This window comes from Lactuca virosa, chromosome 8 (genome assembly GCF_052849685.1).
Source record: "Lactuca virosa cultivar CGN04683 chromosome 8, Lactuca_virosa_CGN04683_v6, whole genome shotgun sequence".
In the NCBI taxonomy this organism is placed as follows: Eukaryota; Viridiplantae; Streptophyta; class Magnoliopsida; order Asterales; family Asteraceae; genus Lactuca; species Lactuca virosa.
In genome coordinates, this window is record NC_136433.1 from 51,415,027 (window position 1) to 51,433,163 (window position 18,137).

The 18,137-nt window shown below is 37.5% G+C and overlaps 2 protein-coding genes across 2 annotated transcripts; both read left to right on the forward strand.

The window, feature by feature from the left end:
* The first annotated feature begins 574 nt into the window (after window positions 1-574).
* LOC145132806 (uncharacterized) lies at window positions 575-12,617 on the forward strand. Its single transcript, XM_079067716.1, has 13 exons — window positions 575-995; window positions 1,602-2,120; window positions 2,212-3,393; window positions 3,479-3,532; window positions 6,273-6,546; window positions 6,698-6,953; window positions 7,058-7,274; window positions 7,392-7,738; window positions 7,838-8,293; window positions 8,399-9,572; window positions 9,668-10,021; window positions 10,118-10,355; window positions 10,481-12,617. Exons 1-13 carry the CDS (start codon window positions 870-872, stop codon window positions 12,610-12,612), a joined length of 7,329 nt encoding a protein of 2,442 aa, XP_078923842.1. The 5' UTR covers window positions 575-869; the 3' UTR covers window positions 12,613-12,617.
* On the forward strand, window positions 12,617-15,619 carry LOC145132805 (uncharacterized). Its single transcript, XM_079067715.1, has 5 exons — window positions 12,617-13,068; window positions 13,213-13,863; window positions 14,006-14,539; window positions 14,642-15,010; window positions 15,168-15,619. Exons 1-5 carry the CDS (start codon window positions 12,785-12,787, stop codon window positions 15,253-15,255), a joined length of 1,926 nt encoding a protein of 641 aa, XP_078923841.1. The 5' UTR covers window positions 12,617-12,784; the 3' UTR covers window positions 15,256-15,619.
* Window positions 15,620-18,137: the final 2,518 nt, after the last annotated feature.

Consider the following 18,137-nt stretch of genomic DNA (forward strand, 5'->3'; position numbering starts at 1 on the left):
TTCTTTAAAGAAGAATCATAATATCTCATATATCATCTGATGAGCTTTTAAACCCCATTTAAAGATATATCGTTGATTTGTATCTAAATTCCCTCCAATGAAGGTGTAGTCGGTGTTTAGGTTCACCGTCTGTTGCCACAAAGACACACATACAAGCGATCATGATTAAGTTAATAGTTCTAGTATTTTACATAAATGGTCCCTATAGTTTAGGGAAGTAATAATAAAATACAAAAATATAAAAAAATGTAAAAAGCGTAAAAATGTCATTTTATAGGAATTTAACGGGAGTTTTTGACGTCGTGTGTGAAATGGACCATCTACGCAATATTGACAAAACACAAGGAGTGAATTTGTCCATTTCACTCCATTGGGACCATTTATGTAATTTTGTAAATAAACTATAAAACCTATTAAACTTAGATTATTATCCTAATTAAATAGCTTATATTTCCAACAACCTTTTTAAAAAAAAGGGTCCCATTACTTTATTGTCTTCCAATAGGTGGGAAAGGAAAAGAAAAGCCAAAGAAAAAGGAGGAAAAGATAAAACATAAAGAAATGGAGAAATAGCGGAGACTTGAACTTGACTTCATTTTGGTAAAGCCGAACTGTTTTTAGTGTATCTTGATTCCTCTGTTTTTGTTCAAAAGAAATGTTGATTGCGCCTTTAATGTACGGAGAAGCTTTAGAAAAGCAATCGTCGAATCTTTTCTCTGCTATTAGATCTCTACTACGATCACTTCCTTAGACAGTAAGATAAGACACATCATTTTCTAAACGACAAGACAAGAACAAGAACAAGAAAACCCAGTTTCATATTCGAGTTTGGATTCTCATTTTTGGTTTTTTATAATCATTAGAAGGCGATGATGGAAGGGGGTTCCTCAGGGAAGAAAAAAAGAGCTGCTAAGAGCCAAGATCACGACTTTGCACAGTTGATCTTTTCATGGTCTCTGGACGACATACTCAATGACAACCTTTATGAACACCAGGTTTTTCCTTTACACAGTTGATCGTTCCTTTCTTTTTGCAGTTCTTGAAGTCTTTTGTTGTTTTGTTCTTTTTTAGTTTCCTAGGTGAACCCATTCTCGATTTTCATACATATAATGCATGTAACTTGGATCATTCCACTTTTTCTTACCCCTGTCTTATTTTTAAAATTGTAGTTGTTCTTTCAGATTAGCCCTTTGTTTAGGAAACCATTGGTCTATTATTTCAATCGGGCATCTTATCACAAAATTGAATTGAAACATTCGACTGTTTAGTTATAATTATGAAGTCCATTTTGATTTCACATATACATCCAAAAGTTGCAGAGATCACATAAACTTCTTGAAAAAATTATAACCCATTGACCTCAAAGTCAACTTTTTTTCATTTTGGGCTGGAATATTTATCATTCTTTTTCTTTCGTTCCCAGATCAGTGGCATGAAGATAGCTGATTATTTGTTTTTTGAGAAACATAAAACATAAACTTTTTTGTGATTTCCTCATAAGTCATAACTATATGTTGTTTAAATAAGCTGGTTGGCTTTATCTTTTTAGATCATATCTCCATCACATGAATCTTTCTTGTGACTTGATGCATCATTTGCAGGTGGAGAAAATACCACTTACTTTCCAATCTGAAGAACACTACTTTCGTTCTTTTGTGTATCCTTTGCTTGAGGAAACACGTACTGAATTGGCTTCCAGTATGAAGATGATGTACAAAGCTCCATTTTCTGAAATTTCTTCTTTTAAGAAGGCCAAAGGAAAAGAGAAAACGATGTATGATGTTACTGTTGCTACTTGGAGAAACAGTGAACGCCGAAAAGAGCCTTATCAGACTTTACCTGGTGATCTGCTTATTGTAACAAATGGAGGACCCGGATCTGTTTCTGATTTGCAGAGTGTGGGTAGTACATGGGCTTTTTTATTAGTAAATAACACGGAGGATGATGATAGTGGTACACCCGTACAGTTTAAAGTCACTGCATCACAAAAGATTGAATTCCATGATGGGATGTTTGTTGCTTTCTTGATGAATATAACAACCCAGAAAAGAATCTGGAATTCATTGCACAAGCATGTAAATCTTGATATTATCAAAGAGATTCTTTACCCTGATTCAGTGGTAAGAAGTTATTATAGTCATAATTAGTTGATAAAATCTTCCTTTGTTAAGTCTTAACATCAGTGTTTATTATCAATGTCCCTTGTTACAGGTTAAGGAGAGGTGTGATATGTGTTCATTAGGTTGCAATAGTTCTGTCCAGAGATTTGATCAAAGTCTTGTTTCTAAACTGAATGAATCCCAGAAAGCAGCTATTATGGCTTCGATTGGTAAAATGGAATGTTGCCATAAATCCTATGTGGAACAAATATGGGGACCCCCTGGAACAGGGAAAACGATGACAGTAAGTGTGATGCTCTCTATCTTCTTGCAAATGAAGTGTAGGACACTTACGTGTGCTCCAACTAATGTTGCCATAGTAGCAGTAGCCTCACGTGTTCTAAGCTTGGTAAAGGAATCATCTAAAACTATAACTGCAAATGGTGATTCGTTTTGTTCCATTGGAGATTTGCTATTGTTTGGCAACAAGGAGAGGTTGAAAGTTGGAAAAGACATTGAAGAAATCTATCTGGATCATCGGGTTGAGAAGCTTACAGAGTGCCTTGGATCTCTGACTGGTTGGAAGCACTGCATAAAATCTATGGTTGATTTACTTGAAGATTGTGTTTCTCAATATCATGTATTTGTGGAAAATGAATCGATGAAAGAAAAACAGGTTACAAATGAAAACAAAAGTAAAACCAACAACTTGAAAGTCAAATCCTTCATGGAGTTTGTGCGAGAACGATTCAGTTCTTTTGTACAACCACTCAGAAGGTGCATTATCACATTCTGTACTCATATCCCAAGAAGTTTCATGAAGCAAGAAAATTTCCAAACTATGGTCTCTCTTTTGGATAATTTAAGCTCTTTGGAATCGTTGTTGTCCCAAAAGAACCTGGTTTCTGAAGAACTTGAGAAAATTTTCGTTTCTAAACCGTTGGAAGGTGATTTTGTTAAGTCAGGTGACATGTCATCGATCAATTCTGTGAGAATCATGTCTCTTTCTCTTCTAAAAAGGCTGCAGACCTCTCTAGGAGGACTCAAGCTGCCAGGTGGCAACAGACATGCAATAACACGGTTTTGTTATGAAAGAGCTTCTCTTTTATTCTGCACAACATCTACCTCCTACGCGTTACAGAAAGTCAAAATGGTGCCTTTGAAGTTATTGGTTATAGATGAAGCTGCTCAGATGAAAGAGTCTGAAGCCATCATTCCCCTTCAAATTCCTGGAATGAAACATGCTATTCTCATTGGAGATGAGTGCCAGTTACCTGCAACGGTTAAAAGCAATGTAAGGCTATTTTAATTTCTATATTTCTATTTTCAAAATTTTGTGTTTTAAGCTATACTTGGATTGAGTCGATGTTTGTGGACAGGTTTCAAGTGAATGCGGATTGGGAAGAAGCTTATTTGAAAGATTGAGTTTGTTGGTGTTAGGTAAAATATGAAAGGTTGAAAACATGTGGCTATGCATGTGAAATAAAAGAATCAATTGTTGGACGGCTAATGTGAATGGAAGGAAATTCAACGTCAACATTTGCGGCTTTCACATTTGAGTACTATTGTCACGACGACTCAACATTTGCGGCTTTCACATTTGAGTACTATTGTTACGACGACTCAATTTCATGTGCAAATTGCGGCTCTCTCACCTATATATATGCATGTATGTTTTGCATATTTTGTGTGCAAAAACTTGAGAGAACATCAAGTGTAGAGTGTCAAGCCAATTGTAATCTTGTGAGTTTTAATAAAATTCTCTAGTTGCAGCCCGTGGATGTAGGATTTGCACCGAATCCGAACCACGTAAAATCCTTGTGTTCTTCTTGCTTTATTTTCGTGAGTTTGTGTGTGTGTGATAGTGTGTTTCCGCTGCGTGTACCCGGTCCGGTTCCTAACAACTGGTATCAGAGCCAGATTAGCGAGGTTTGGAGGGTACAATCATTTTTTTTATCACGCACGAGTGTACGTGATTTGTATCTTGTTTGTCGTAATGGCTGAAGACAAGGTTGTAATCGAAAAGTTCAACGGTTCTGATTTTAGCTGGTGGAAAATGCAACTAGAAGCATTGCTATGTCAGAAAGACTTGGACGTGGTACTCGGAGACAAACCGGAGAAAATGGAAAAAGCTGCTGAAGATGCGTGGAACTCAAAGGACAAGAAAGCCAAGGCGGTTATTACATTGTCGTTGACGAAGAGCGTTGCTTTCAACATCATGAATGAAACCACGGCACGTGGTATGATGGAGGCTCTGTCAAATATGTATGAGAAACCATCGGCGGTTAACAAGGTGTTCTTGATGAAGGAGCTGTTCACTACAAGGATGAATGAGGAAGGCTCAGTTACGGTTCACATTAACAATCTAAATTCAATTCTGTCCAGATTATCATCTGTGGGAATTAAATTTGATAACGAGACTCAAGCATCACTGCTACTAGCTTCTCTACCTGATAGCTGGTCCGGAACAGTTACTGCTGTTACGAGTTCCGTGGGGACCAGTGGTATGACTTTTGAAGGGGTTAGAGATTTGGTTCTAGGCGAGGATATCAGACGCAAGAATCAAGGTGGATCTTCCTCTTCTGATTTATTAAATGTCGGAAGAGGTAGAGGGAATAGCAGGAATAGTGGAAGCAGTGGGAGTCGGGGAAGAAGTTCATCTAGAACTAAGAAGAATGTGAAGTGCTGGAACTGCCAGGAGGTGGGACATGTTAAGAGTCAATGTCCAAAGAAAGAATTGAACATTGCGGGTGCTGAGAGTGTGTCTGAGGATGATGCATTGATACTCGGTATGGAAAGTTCTGTAGACTCTTGGGTCATGGATTCAGGGGCTTCGTTTCACGCCATGGACAACGGGGAAACGATGGTGAATCTAAAAGAAGGAGATTTTGGAAAGGTACGTTTGGCAAATGACGAGATGCTTCAGGTAACGGGCATGAGAGATATTGATTTGGTTACTTCATTGGGAACTACATGGAGCCTGAAGGATGTCAGGGTGATTCCGGAGCTGAAGAAGAAATTGATTTCTGTTGGTCAGCTGGATAAACAAGGACTGGAAGTAAGGTTTGGTGGTGGTAAATGGAGGGTGATCAATGATAATCTAGTGATTGCTCATGGTATGAAGTGTGGGTCATTGTATATGGTTGAGGTATCTGCTGAGGGAAGTATGACCGTCCCTGTTAAGCAAGACAAAATCTGGTTCGCTAAATCTACGGCTAAGAGAGTTCATTTTGCAAACATGAATTCTGGAGCCAAGGGGATGTTAGCTGAACGAGTCAGAAATTCTAAACCATTCAGGAGATTCTGTGACAGTGGGAGCACGGGGTGTGTTTCGGGTACAGTTACAAAGAGCCGTTGGGTTTTTTGAAGACTAAGACTGAAAAAGTCTCTCCTGTTGAAAGTTTGCAAAGTTGGGAGAGTGTTAGTGGTCCTCGGTGTATCTCTGGATCTGGTGGAGTGTCCAAACCGGTTGAGACAGAGGATGAGTCGGTGGTGGGATTAGCCACGACTGAGTTGGAGCTAGTGGGAGCTTCAACTGTCCCTTCTAGTACTTGAAGATGAGGGGCGGCTGCAATTAGAGAAATGGGACTAAGTTTAGCTTGTTCTTAGGAACTGGAGGCTTGGAAGACTTGGTTGTTTTAAGATTACTGGAGTTGGATGACAGAGACGGACCATGTTGTTCAAACTTTCAAGTGGGAGATTGTTAGGTAAAATATGAAAGGTTGAAAACATGTGGCTATGCATGTGAAATAAAAGAATCAATTGTTGGACGGCTAATGTGAATGGAAGGAAATTCAACGTCAACATTTGCGGCTTTCACATTTGAGTACTATTGTCACGACGACTCAACATTTGCGGCTTTCACATTTGAGTACTATTGTTACGACGACTCAATTTCATGTGCAAATTGCGGCTCTCTCACCTATATATATATGCATGTATGTTTTGCATATTTTGTGTGCAAAAACTTGAGAGAACATCAAGTGTAGAGTGTCAAGCCAATTGTAATCTTGTGAGTTTTAATAAAATTCTCTAGTTGCAGCCCGTGGATGTAGGATTTGCACCGAATCCGAACCACGTAAAATCCTTGTGTTCTTCTTGCTTTATTTTCGTGAGTTTGTGTGTGTGTGATAGTGTGTTTCCGCTGCGTGTACCCGGTCCGGTTCCTAACAGTTGGGTCATTCTAAGAACCTGCTGAATGTTCAATACAGAATGCATCCTAAAATAAGTTCCTTCCCGAATAGGAAGTTTTATCATAAGCAAATCCTGGATGCAGAAAATGTGACAAGTAAGAGTCATGGAAAGCAATATCTTTCAGGACAGATGTTTGGTTCATATTCATTTATAAATATTGTTGGTGGAAAAGAAGAAGGTGATGATGTTGGGAGCAAAAGAAACATGGTTGAGGTGTCTATTGTGGTTAAGATAGTGCAGAAGCTTTATAAAGGTATACTATTGGTTATATCCCCCGCATGCAGCTGTCGTTTGTCTTTTTGTCTTTCTGTTTTCTTTTTTGTTGTTGGTTAGTTGAATTTGGTTCATATAATCTTTTTAATGTTTCAATGATCATTTCATGACATCTTCTTTCATGTTTGTAGCATGGCACCAGTCCAAGAAAAAGGTTAGCATTGGTGTTGTATCTCCCTATACTGCACAAGTTGTATCGATTGAAGAGAAAATTCGTTACAAGTATGAGAAACATGATGGATTTTCAGTAACTGTAAAGTCAATTGATGGGTTTCAAGGTGGAGAAGAAGACATTATAATTTTATCTACTGTAAGATCAAATAGCCATGGGAATGTTGGATTCATGTCTAGTCCTCAAAGGACTAATGTTGCCTTGACCAGAGCACGGTGGGATTCTTTGACTTTCATAACTATTGATCTTTATAGATAGCTTTCCTTTTTTAGAACTACATCTAATAAATTTGTATGTCTTCTCTTCTGTTTCTATCTAGGCATTGTCTCTGGATATTGGGGAATGAAAGAACCCTGGCTCGTAGTGACTCAATATGGAAGGATTTAGTGTGTGATGCAAAGAATCGCCATTGTTTGTTTGATGCTAATGCTGATAAATGCTTGAAGAAGATAATAATAAATGCAAAGAAAGAGATAGAACCACTTAATGATATGGTTAAGGGGAATAGCTTACTTCTTAAACATGTAAAATGGAAGGTATTGTATCTTAACTTGACTTCCATTTAGACCATGATTCTTTTTTCCTTAAATATGTTATTATGTAATATCCTGTTTTTGTTCTTCATATTAATTCTTTTCAATTTATGCCATCAGATTCTCTTCAGCGATAATTTCAGAAAGTCATTTGGAAAACTGTCAGATTCTCGCATGAAGAATGTAGTTGTAGATTTTCTACAAAAACTTTCTGGTGGATGGAGGCCTAATGATGGAAACATAGATTGTAAAACACCATCAAAGGTATTGAAAACATATAAGGTTGAAGGGCTCCACCTTATTTGCACGATTGATATCATCAAGGAGTTGAAGTACATACAAGTTCTGAAGGTTTGGGATATATTACCTATAAAGGAGATTCCAAAACTGAGAAAACAACTTGACAGCATGTTTGCTACATACACTGAAGCTTATATGAATCGTTGTGCAACAAAATGTTTGGAGGGGTATGTACATACATTCTCCGTTTACTGAATCTTAAAGCTATTATAATGCATGCTTAGTTCATGCTCTTAACATTGTCATGTTGGATTTATATTGTTCAGAAACTTGGAAATTCCTAAGAGTTGGGCAACATCAAAAGCAATTATCCAATTTCAAGATGTAATAAAATGTGAAGGTGCCAATGAAGTGAGTGAAAGCTTGTTGCATATGAAGTTCTACTCCTTATCACCTGGGATGGTGGAATATTTGCGTTTTGGTAGAGAAATTGATCTACCTGTGAATCTCTCTGATGAACAAATGGACATATTTTTGTATTCCAAAAGTTCATGTATTATTGGGCAATCAGGAACAGGCAAAACCACTATATTGACAATGAAGTTGTTACAAAATGAGCAGTCTTTTCTTGCTATTTGTGAAGCAGAGAGAAGCCGAGTTAAAGATGCTGAAGTTGTTGATGATCATGAAGAAAGCAAACCGACTGTTTTGCGACAGCTTTTTGTGACAGTTGACCCAAAATCATGCTATGTGGTGAAGCAACATGTTTCCCAATTTAAAAGGTGTGCAAATGCTTGTTTCTTTTACTTATTTCTTGTCTTGGATTGTTTATACATAGAATTTTGTTATGTCATTTTTTGACTTCCAAGCGTTGATGTATATGGCAGTGTTTCATGTGATGGGAATTCATCAAGAGAGATTAATCTTGATGATGTAGATATAACATCAGAATCTGATGTGCCAGACACATTCATTGATGTTCCTGAGAAAAGTTATCCTCTTGTGATAACATTTCATAAGTTTCTGATGATGTTGGATGAAACATTGGGCGATTCATTCTTTACAAGATTTCATGTGGCAAGAGAAGGCTCTCATGGTAACCATATAAGTTCAAGATCTGTTGCATTGCAAACTTTCATAAGATCAAGAAACGTTACATTTGACAGATTTTGTTCACTCTACTGGCCTGACTTTGAATCAAGTTTGACAAAGAACCTTGATCCATCTAGAGTGTTCACTGAAATAATTTCTCAAATAAAAGGAAGCTTGCCAGCAGGAGAAAATTTTGATGGCAAACTGAGCTATGAAGGTTACTCTTTATTGTCCGAAGGTTGTGCATCCACTTTAACAAAACAGAAAAGAGACACTATAAGTTCCCTCTTTGAAGCCTATGAAAAGATGAAAGCTGAACGTGGGGATTTCGATTTGGGAGATTTAGTAAATGATCTTCATCATCGACTTAAAACCAGGGGTTATGAAGGCGACCAAATGGATTTTATATACATTGATGAAGTGCAAGATCTTAGTATGAGGCAGATTTCTCTTTTCAAATATATTTGCCAAAATGTTGATGAAGGCTTTCATTTTGCTGGTAATACTGCACTGAACATTGCAAGGGGGGTTGATTTTAGATTTAAAGATATACAATCTATGTTCTATAAAGAGCTTTTAAGGACCATATCAACCGAAAAACAAGAGAAAGCTAATGTATTGGAGATTTTGCAACTAAAACAGAACTCCAGAACTCATATTGGTGTGCTCCAATTAGCTCAGAGTGTTATTTACATTCTATACTCTTACTTTGCTCACTCAATTGATATTTTGGAGCCTGAGACTAGTTTTATTTCTGGGCAAGCTCCTGTTTTACTCAAGTCTGGCAATGATAAAAATGGGATTGTGACAATCTTTGGCAACACAGGAACTAGTGAAAAAACTGTTAGCTTTGGTGCTGAACAGGTGATATTGGTTCGCGATGAATGTGCAAAGACTGAGGTTTGTAAAGATATTGGAAATCAGGCTCTTGTTCTCACTATAGCAGAGTGCAAGGGTCTTGAGTTCCAGGTAAGTTCCTTCTTAAATCTTAATCATATCTTTTGTGATTTTGAGTATATTCTGCTTTTTGATGTCTCACACCCTCACATGGCCTGATTTTTTAGGATGTCTTGCTATACAACTTTTTTGGATCATCCCCTTTGAAAGACCAGTGGAGTGTTATATATGGATACATGAAAGAACACGATTGGCTTGATGAGAAACTTCCTCATTCTTTCCCGAGCTTCAAGGAATCGAAACATAATGCCTTGTGTGATGAATTGAAACAACTGTACGTTGCTATAACTCGGACAAGACAAAGGTTATGGATATGTGAGAACAAAGAGGAGCTCTCCAAACCAATGTTTGACTACTGGAAAAAGAGGGGCCTTGTGCAAGTAAGGAAGCTGAATGATTCAGTAGAACAAGCAACGGGATGTGCAAGCAGCCCTCAGGAATGGCTGGAGCGTGGTAAAAAGGTGGATGTTTAGTGTTTATCCCTTATTGAAATTATTTTATTCTGTTTTGCTGTTTTATTGTCTAAAGGGTGCTGATGACCTTTATATGTTTTCCAGCTTTTCTATGAGAACATATTTGATATGGCAACAATGTGCTTCAAAAGAGCTGGAGACTTGAAGTGGGAGACAATGGCCAAGGCTTTTGGTCGTAGAAAATCTGCTGAAGAAATTCGTGGAAAAAATCCTGAAAAAGCTTCATGTTATCTTAGAGAAGCTGCAAAAATGTTCGAGTCTATTAGGAAACTTGAGCTAGCAGCTAAATGTTATTGTGATTTGGGAGAGTATGAAAGAGCTGGTAACTTCTTTTCTCCGTCATAAAGACGTTTTTGTGCTTTTGTGCTACTTGATCAGTTGTGATTTTGCTCGGATCAGATGAAGTTTTTGTAAACTTCTATCATCTGATTCTAATTTTTTATACAGGAAAAATTTATCTGGATAAGTGTGGGGACATTAATGCAGCAGCAGAGTGTTTCATGCTAGCTGGATGTTATAGCGATGCAGCTGAAGCTTATGCCAAGGGACATCAGTTTTCTAACTGTTTGTCGGTTTGCAGAAAAGGGGAACTTTTTGATAAAAGCTTGAAGTATGTAGAATATTGGAATGAGCATGTTCATGTTCAAAGTAGAGAAATCGATAAAAACGAGCAAGATTTTCTGGAGGGTTGTGCTCTTTATTACTACGAGCCCATAGATCATAAATCCATGATGAAGTTTGTCAGAGCCTTTCGTTCTATGGAATCAAAACGTGTTTTCTTAAGGTGGTTAGGCTGCCTTGATGATCTTATGTTGTTGGAAGAAGAATCAGGACATTTCCTTGATGCTGCTGAGCTTGCAGGGTCATGGGGTGATGTTCTGAAAGAGGCTGATCTTTTGGAGAAGGCTTCTCATTTTGAGGAAGCAACATTGCTCATACTTTGGTATGTGTTCTCTAACTCATTATGGGGAAACAGAAACATAGGTTGGCCATTGAAGCATTTTTCTCAGAAGAATGAACTTTGTAAGAAAGCAAAGTCACTTGCAAAAATGGATTCGGACAATTTGTATGATTTTGTTTGTAGTGAAATTGAAGTACTCACTACTCAACAGAGTAGCATGTCTAAGCTGAAGAAGCATTTAGATGCTTCTCAACAACACAAGAGTCTGAGGGGAGAAATCTTATCGATCAGAAAGATTTTGGATGCTCATCTCCAGTTGGATATTGTAAACTATGTCTGGGAGGATGAGTTACCCTCTGATATTAGTAAGTATGTAGAGGACAAGATCCCTCAGAATCAAGTTTCTGTTAGAACTCTGGTTTTTTATTTTAATCTCTGGAAGAACAACGTAATGGATATCTTCCAGAGTCTTGGAGGTCTTGAGAATGCAGAAGCAAATCAGCATGAGGGTCATGTTGATTTCTGTTTAAATTATTTTGGTGTGAGGAAACAGTATGTAAAAGGAAACATTGTTTACTTGTTAGTCAACAAGGATTTTGATTGGGTAAGAAATGTTGGTGATGACAAGGGGCTTCATAGGGATGGAAAGATTCTAACTTTGGATAGCAAGCAGTTGGGGATTGCTATTCGGTCATATTGGCAGTCAGATTTACTTTCTGTGGGTGTAATGGTGCTTGAAACTCTTCAATCACTCTATAAGTCGACTCTAAATGGTTCTTCATTCCACCAAAGCACATCTCTTCTTCACATTTTTGAGGTATCCAAGTTTCTTTTAGACTGTCCGTATCTCAACCTCACAGTTGATCATATGAAGACTCTGCAAGTTTTTCTTGGAAGCTCTATGATTTATTTTGACCATGTGTTTCCATTAGACTGGCGAAAATCAGTCTCTTGGAACTTGATTTCCTTAAGGGAGAGTGATCTTTCGCTGAACTTGCTAGAGGAAGTTATTCTTCAGTACCTCAACATCGAAAGTGACCTCACTTATTGGACAATTGGGAGAGTGATGATGATATGTCTTAATTCCAGAAAATCTTTTGCACTTCATGATGAGAAGATTATCAGGGGCCTTCAATGGAATCCCTTATGGAAGTCATTTGTTGAGAAATTTCAGGAAGGTGGCTTCAATGATGTTTATGTTGCTCCATCACTCCATAATGCTATGGTAGATACTTATAGAGCTTACTGGATGTTTCCTGGCGACATATCACCTCACAGTTTTGTATATCTCTTGGATCGTCTTCTATTCATGGCATCTTTCTCCTCAGGAGTCTTTTTCACAACAAAATCTTCTTTTGTTGAATGGTATACACATCTTCACACAACGTGTACTCCAAATACAACTTTCTCAGATTCCAAACAGATCTTTTCGAAGGATATCACAGACTTTCTTGTTGGAATAGTTCAGCATATTCTATACAAAAAAGAGGAAACCATATCATGGATTGAACGATCGAACATTGTTGTCTCTTATTACCATCCACTGATAGCATTGAAGTTGGTTATGATAGTTTCTTTAATTTCTTTGCAATTATCAGATTGTTCCCAAGTAGTATTTGATTTGCTGTTGGGGTGGAACAACATTTGCTTATTTGCTTCCCAAGAAGTTTGTAGGTGATCTTCTAAGGAGAAGAAACGGTTGTATCTTGAATTTAAATCCAGATACGGTTGCAGAAGCATTTGCAAGCATTGAGGATCCTCTTCTAATTGTGAGTTCGGATAATGCAACTCCAAGAGTCCATGCTCCACGTGCAATATTTGTGGACCTTAAGAGACCTAGAGAAGAGATCATGAGTGTATTGTTCCCAGGTGAATTTACAGTTAATGGCCAGAAAGACAAAGCTACAATGATAACTGAGGCTCTTCGAGAGGCGAATCATGTTGAGGAAACTGGTGATGAACATAGCAATGGTGATCATTCACTGGTGGAATCAATTCTAGAAAAACAAAGCAGCAATGAGAACATGCAGGGTGCTGAAATCAAGAAAGGGCGACAAAGAACAAGGGGGAGGAGGGGTAAAAATAACAAAGCATGCAATGACCAGAAGCAGCTTTCTTCTCCATCTGACAAGAGGTTAGACTTGCAATATTGCAAATTTAAGTGGTTTATTATTGTTTAGATCAATCTAAACTGCATTTTTTATCGAACATTTTGTTTTCTTGCATTCTTTTGTCTTATTTATATACATTCATATGGGTGTCTGGCTATCAATTTCAGTCATCGTGAAGTGGAGCTTTCAGTTTCTAAGAGTCATGAAAAGGCGACTGTGCAAATCCATGAGTGGCTGCAAAGTAGCAGACCAATGGTAGATTGCAGCAACATGTGTGAGGTTCTTCATGAGGAGAATCATGTTGAGGAAACTTGTGATGAACATAGCAATGGTGATCATTCACTGTATGAACCGGAGGTGGAAAAACAAAACATTAACAATAACACTCAGCATTTAGGAAGCAAGATAGGGATGGGAAATAACGAAAGGAAGAAGAGTAAAAAGAACAGAAGTAGCAACACTCAAAATACATTATCTAATGTTCTATTGGATGGACAAACTTGTGCCAGAGAAGGTAGAACTCTACATGAAGCAAAAAACTCATGGGATGACCTTACAACTCTACACGAAGGAAACAACTCATGGGATGACCTTACAACTCCACCCGAAGCAAAAAACTCATGGGATGACCTTACAACTAAATATGAAGGAAACAACTCATGGGGTGACCTTACAACTCTACCCGAAGCAAGAAACTCATGGGATGATCTTACAAATCTACATGAAGCAAGCAAATCATGGGATGATCCTGCAACTCTACAGGAGGGAAACAACTCATGGGATGACATGAAGCAGCCTTCTTACGCATCTAATATGAGGTAAGACTTTCAATATTGTAACATGCTAAGTTGTCTATTAATGTTTAAACCACTTTAAACTAGAATATATATTGAAGAAGTATTTCTTTGTGTTCTTTTGACTCATTTATATACATATGGATGTGTGCACTATCATATTTAGTCGACCCAAAGTGGAGCTTCCTGTTTCTACTAGTGGCAAAAGGAGAAATGTCCAAGCAACGGCGGAGAGGCGGAGAAATGAGAACACACAGGATGCGGAAATCAAGAAAGGGAAGGAAAAGAATAAGGAAAAGTGGATTAAAAACAAATTGGTGCTAGAAAAACAAACCAACAATAAGAACACTAAGGATGTGGAAATCAAGAAGATAGGGAAGGGAAAGAACATTGATAAGGGGAGTAGAAAAAACAAAGGTAGTAACAGTGTAAATTCATTTACTAGTGATGCACACATCAATGATTATCATCCACAGGCGAAAATCGTGGTAGAAAAACAAAGAAGCAATGAAAACACTCCAGATGCAAAAATCCAGAAATGGAAGGGTAAGAATCCAAAGAACAAAGGTAGCAACAGTATAAATACATTTACTACTGTTCATGTGGATGAACAACACTGTGTTAGAGAAGCTACAATCCTACAGAGAGCAAACATGTCATGCAATGACCTGAACCAGTCTTCTTCTGCATCCAAGACAAGGTTAGACTTCCAATATTGTAGATTTTTTAGTGGTTTATTATTTTGGATTCAGAATTTTGTTTCCTTGTATAAGTTTGTCTGATTTATATACATGCATTTCAGTCGACCAGAAATGGATCTTTTAGTTTCTAAAGGTGGTGAAACGGCTGTTAAAACATTTGCGGAGAAGCTGCAAAGTAGCAGGCCAATGGCAGATGGTTTCTTTAATTATGTGGGTTCAGAGAGCAGCAACATAACTGAGGCTCTTCAGGAGGAGAATCATGTGGAGGATACTGATCATGATGAACTCAACATTGCTGATCATTCACCTCTGGAATTGTTGTTAGAAAAACAAAGCAGCAATGATAACACTCAGGATGAGGAAAACAGAAAAGGGAAAGGAGAATACGTTGCTGAAGAAGATACAACTCTGTTCACATCGAATAGCACATGTAGTGACCTGAAACCACCAACAGATACTCTTGATACGGGGTTAGTGATAACTTTTATTTATCAATGTTATTTACTAATAATCATAGAAAAATGCTGGGTAAAAAAGTGTTTTTGGTTTATATTTTTACTGGTTTTGTTGACCTTTTGTTGTTTAAAATGGAAATTTTATATACTTTGTTGTTATCTTTGTTTGCAGGATAAAAGCATCTGATGAGGTGAAATGTGGTAGCATTCTGGATATGGCAGCAGCATACTTGAGAATTCGCAGCTGGAGGAAAACTTGATTAAATGACATGGTGCTTTTGAAGGTCTTTCACACAAGCCTTCATGTAAATAAGTAAAAAAAAAAAGAGAGATTTCATTTAGTATCATGGTATTCTCCTCTCTAGGAATTAGAGGGAGGATTTCCTTACACTTAATTGGTAACTTTAAGGTTTAATTGGTTGGGCTCGAGCATGTGTGGTAGATCGGTCCATGTTTCTCTTTATAAGAACACATATTGTTCTATCTAGTAGTATATATACTGCTTTAAGGTTCATGAGCACTGCTTCCTTATGACACTTATAAGGTTCCATTTTGGTCTTGGGATTGATGATAGTATACTATCAATCATAATTGTGTGACACAATAGGTTCAATGGCAATAACATTAGTCCGTTATGGTGCTCACATACTTCAACAATCTTCCACTTGTGAAACTCATAACAATATTGTAAGATTAAGAACATAAATAACCTATCAAAGTATCACAAGATTTATCGTGAAAAAACCCGAAACGGGAAAAAACCACTTTGAATGAACACTATATTAATCTCAATAGTTGGAGAGATTACAATGGCTTGGGTTTTGTTTAAACAGGAATGAAAAGATAATTAAAATTGTATCTAATATATCCTATATATAAGAATCTAATAAGAGTCCTAATAGAACTCTACTTGGAGAGCAAGGAAAAAAACGCCAGCCTTGGTGAACAAGGAAGCTATGTCAGCTTGCCATACTCTAGTGATAGTTTTCGGAAAGTGTCACCAAATAGAAATCTCATGCATGCATTTGGTTCGGATCATATTCAACAATCTCCACCTTTAGACAAGACCAAAAACTTCAACAATGCAACCTTCAACCATCGAGTGAAATAAAAAACAAATAATGTTCAAAAGTCCTTAAGGACCTAATTTGAAACACCAACCAAATCTGAATTTGGCGGTCGGAACCGGCTTCGTCATCATGTTGGTCTGGTTGTTCTTGGTGTTAATCTTTCTCACCTTTATATCACCTTGGGCAATAACATCTCTGATGTAATGGTAGCGTATGTCAATGTGTTTCGTTTGCTCGTGGAACATCGAATCCTTTCTGAGGCATATCGCACTTTGACTGTCACAATAAATTGTAATGCTTGAGAAATCACCACTTAGCTCATCGTACAACCCTCTAAGCCAAGTAGCCTCTTTACACGCTTTCGAAATAGCAATGTACTCAGCTTCCGTAGAAGACAAAGCAAGGTAGATTGAAGTGTAGCTTTCCAACTCACGACACAATCACCGATAGTAAAAACATAACCCGTGAGGGGTCTTCTTTTGTCGAGATCGCTTGCATAATCTGAATCAACGTATCCACATAACGTGATTGTTGATTTCCCAAACTCCAAACATGCCTTAGAAGTACCTTTAAGGTACTAGGACCATTGAACAACTTTCCAATGTTGCTTTTTCGGGATTAGCCATAAAACGACTTGCAACACTTAAAGCATGTGATAAGTAGGGATGGGAACAAACCATAACATACATTAACGATCCAACTGCACTTGAATAAGGAAACTTTGACATCTGATCAATTTCATCATTTGTTTGTGGAGAAAGACTAGAAGAAAGCCAAAAATGGCCGGCAAGCGGTGTACTTACCGGTTTGGCATTTTGCATGTTGAATCAGTCCCTTGAGATATCCTTTTTTTTATTTTTAGGTAAACACATGAATCGTAATCTGATCTTTTAAAGTTTTGAGACATCATAAAGTTATCAAACTTCTTGTACCATTGTCAAGGTGATTTCTTTAAGCTATAAAACGATTTCTTTAATCGACACACCAAATCTTCTTTCCTGGAAATAGCAAACCCTTCGGGTTGCTCCATGTAAATGTTTTCTTCTAAGTCACCGTGTAGGAAAGCGGTCATAACATTAAGTTGTTGAAGCACCAAATCATGCATTGCAACATGCATTAAGATATCCTTTTTTTTATTTTTAGGTAAACACATGAATCGTAATCTGATCTTTTAAAGTTTTGAGACATCATAAAGTTATCAAACTTCTTGTACCATTGTCAAGGTGATTTCTTTAAGCTATAAAACGATTTCTTTAATCGACACACCAAATCTTCTTTCCTGGAAATAGCAAACCCTTCGGGTTGCTCCATGTAAATGTTTTCTTCTAAGTCACCGTGTAGGAAAGCGGTCATAACATTAAGTTGTTGAAGCACCAAATCATGCATTGCAACAATGCTAAGTAAAGTACGAATGGAACTATACTTGACAATGGGAGAAAACACATCAATAAAATCTATACTGGGTATTTGGCTATACCATTTTGCAACGAGTCGGGTTTTGAATCTGGAATCTTCCTTTTTCTTGTACACCTATTTGCACCTAATTGGCTTCTTTTCCTTGGGTAATTTGACTAGTTCCCAAGTCTGATTCTTCTCTAGAGATTCCATTTCTTCTTGCATTGTAGTCATCCACTTGTCAGAATCAGAAGTAGAAATTGCTTCGGTATATGATGACGGCTCTTGATAATTTCCAGTTTCTTCGGTAACCGAGAAGGCATAAGCTACACTGAATTAGCAACATTAGTGAGACTAATAGGAGGTCTAATAACCATCCTAGGTCTATCATTTGCAATGGTATGAGATGGGGATGAAGAACTTGAAGGAGTCGACGAAACAGTGTTACCCGGGTTGAGTGAATTGTCTTGATTTTCGGTATTTTTAGAAGGGATAGTGTGCTCCACCTGAATTTAAGCACTCTCATGGGAATCAACAGGATTAGGAGAAGCCTGAGATGACTCTAAAATATTTGGCAAAGAACCATGTTAAGAATTGATATGGATGATGGGTGAGTAATACATCAGGGTTTCGTTGAAAATGACATTTCGGCTTATAATTACTTTGTTAGTCTTGGG

Bases quoted from the DNA above. Each gene is read 5' to 3' on its own strand.
- LOC145132806 (XM_079067716.1), top strand. From the start codon at position 870: ATGATGGAAGGGGGTTCCTCAGGGAAGAAAAAAAGAGCTGCTAAGAGC. The intron at 996-1,601 runs GTTTTTCCTTTA...CATCATTTGCAG, and splicing joins ACAACCTTTATGAACACCAG to GTGGAGAAAATACCACTTAC. The intron at 9,573-9,667 runs GTAAGTTCCTTC...CTGATTTTTTAG, and splicing joins GCAAGGGTCTTGAGTTCCAG to GATGTCTTGCTATACAACTT.
- LOC145132805 (XM_079067715.1), top strand. From the start codon at position 12,785: ATGAGTGTATTGTTCCCAGGTGAATTTACAGTTAATGGCCAGAAAGAC. The intron at 13,069-13,212 runs GTTAGACTTGCA...TATCAATTTCAG, and splicing joins TCTTCTCCATCTGACAAGAG to TCATCGTGAAGTGGAGCTTT. The intron at 13,864-14,005 runs GTAAGACTTTCA...TATCATATTTAG, and splicing joins TCTTACGCATCTAATATGAG to TCGACCCAAAGTGGAGCTTC.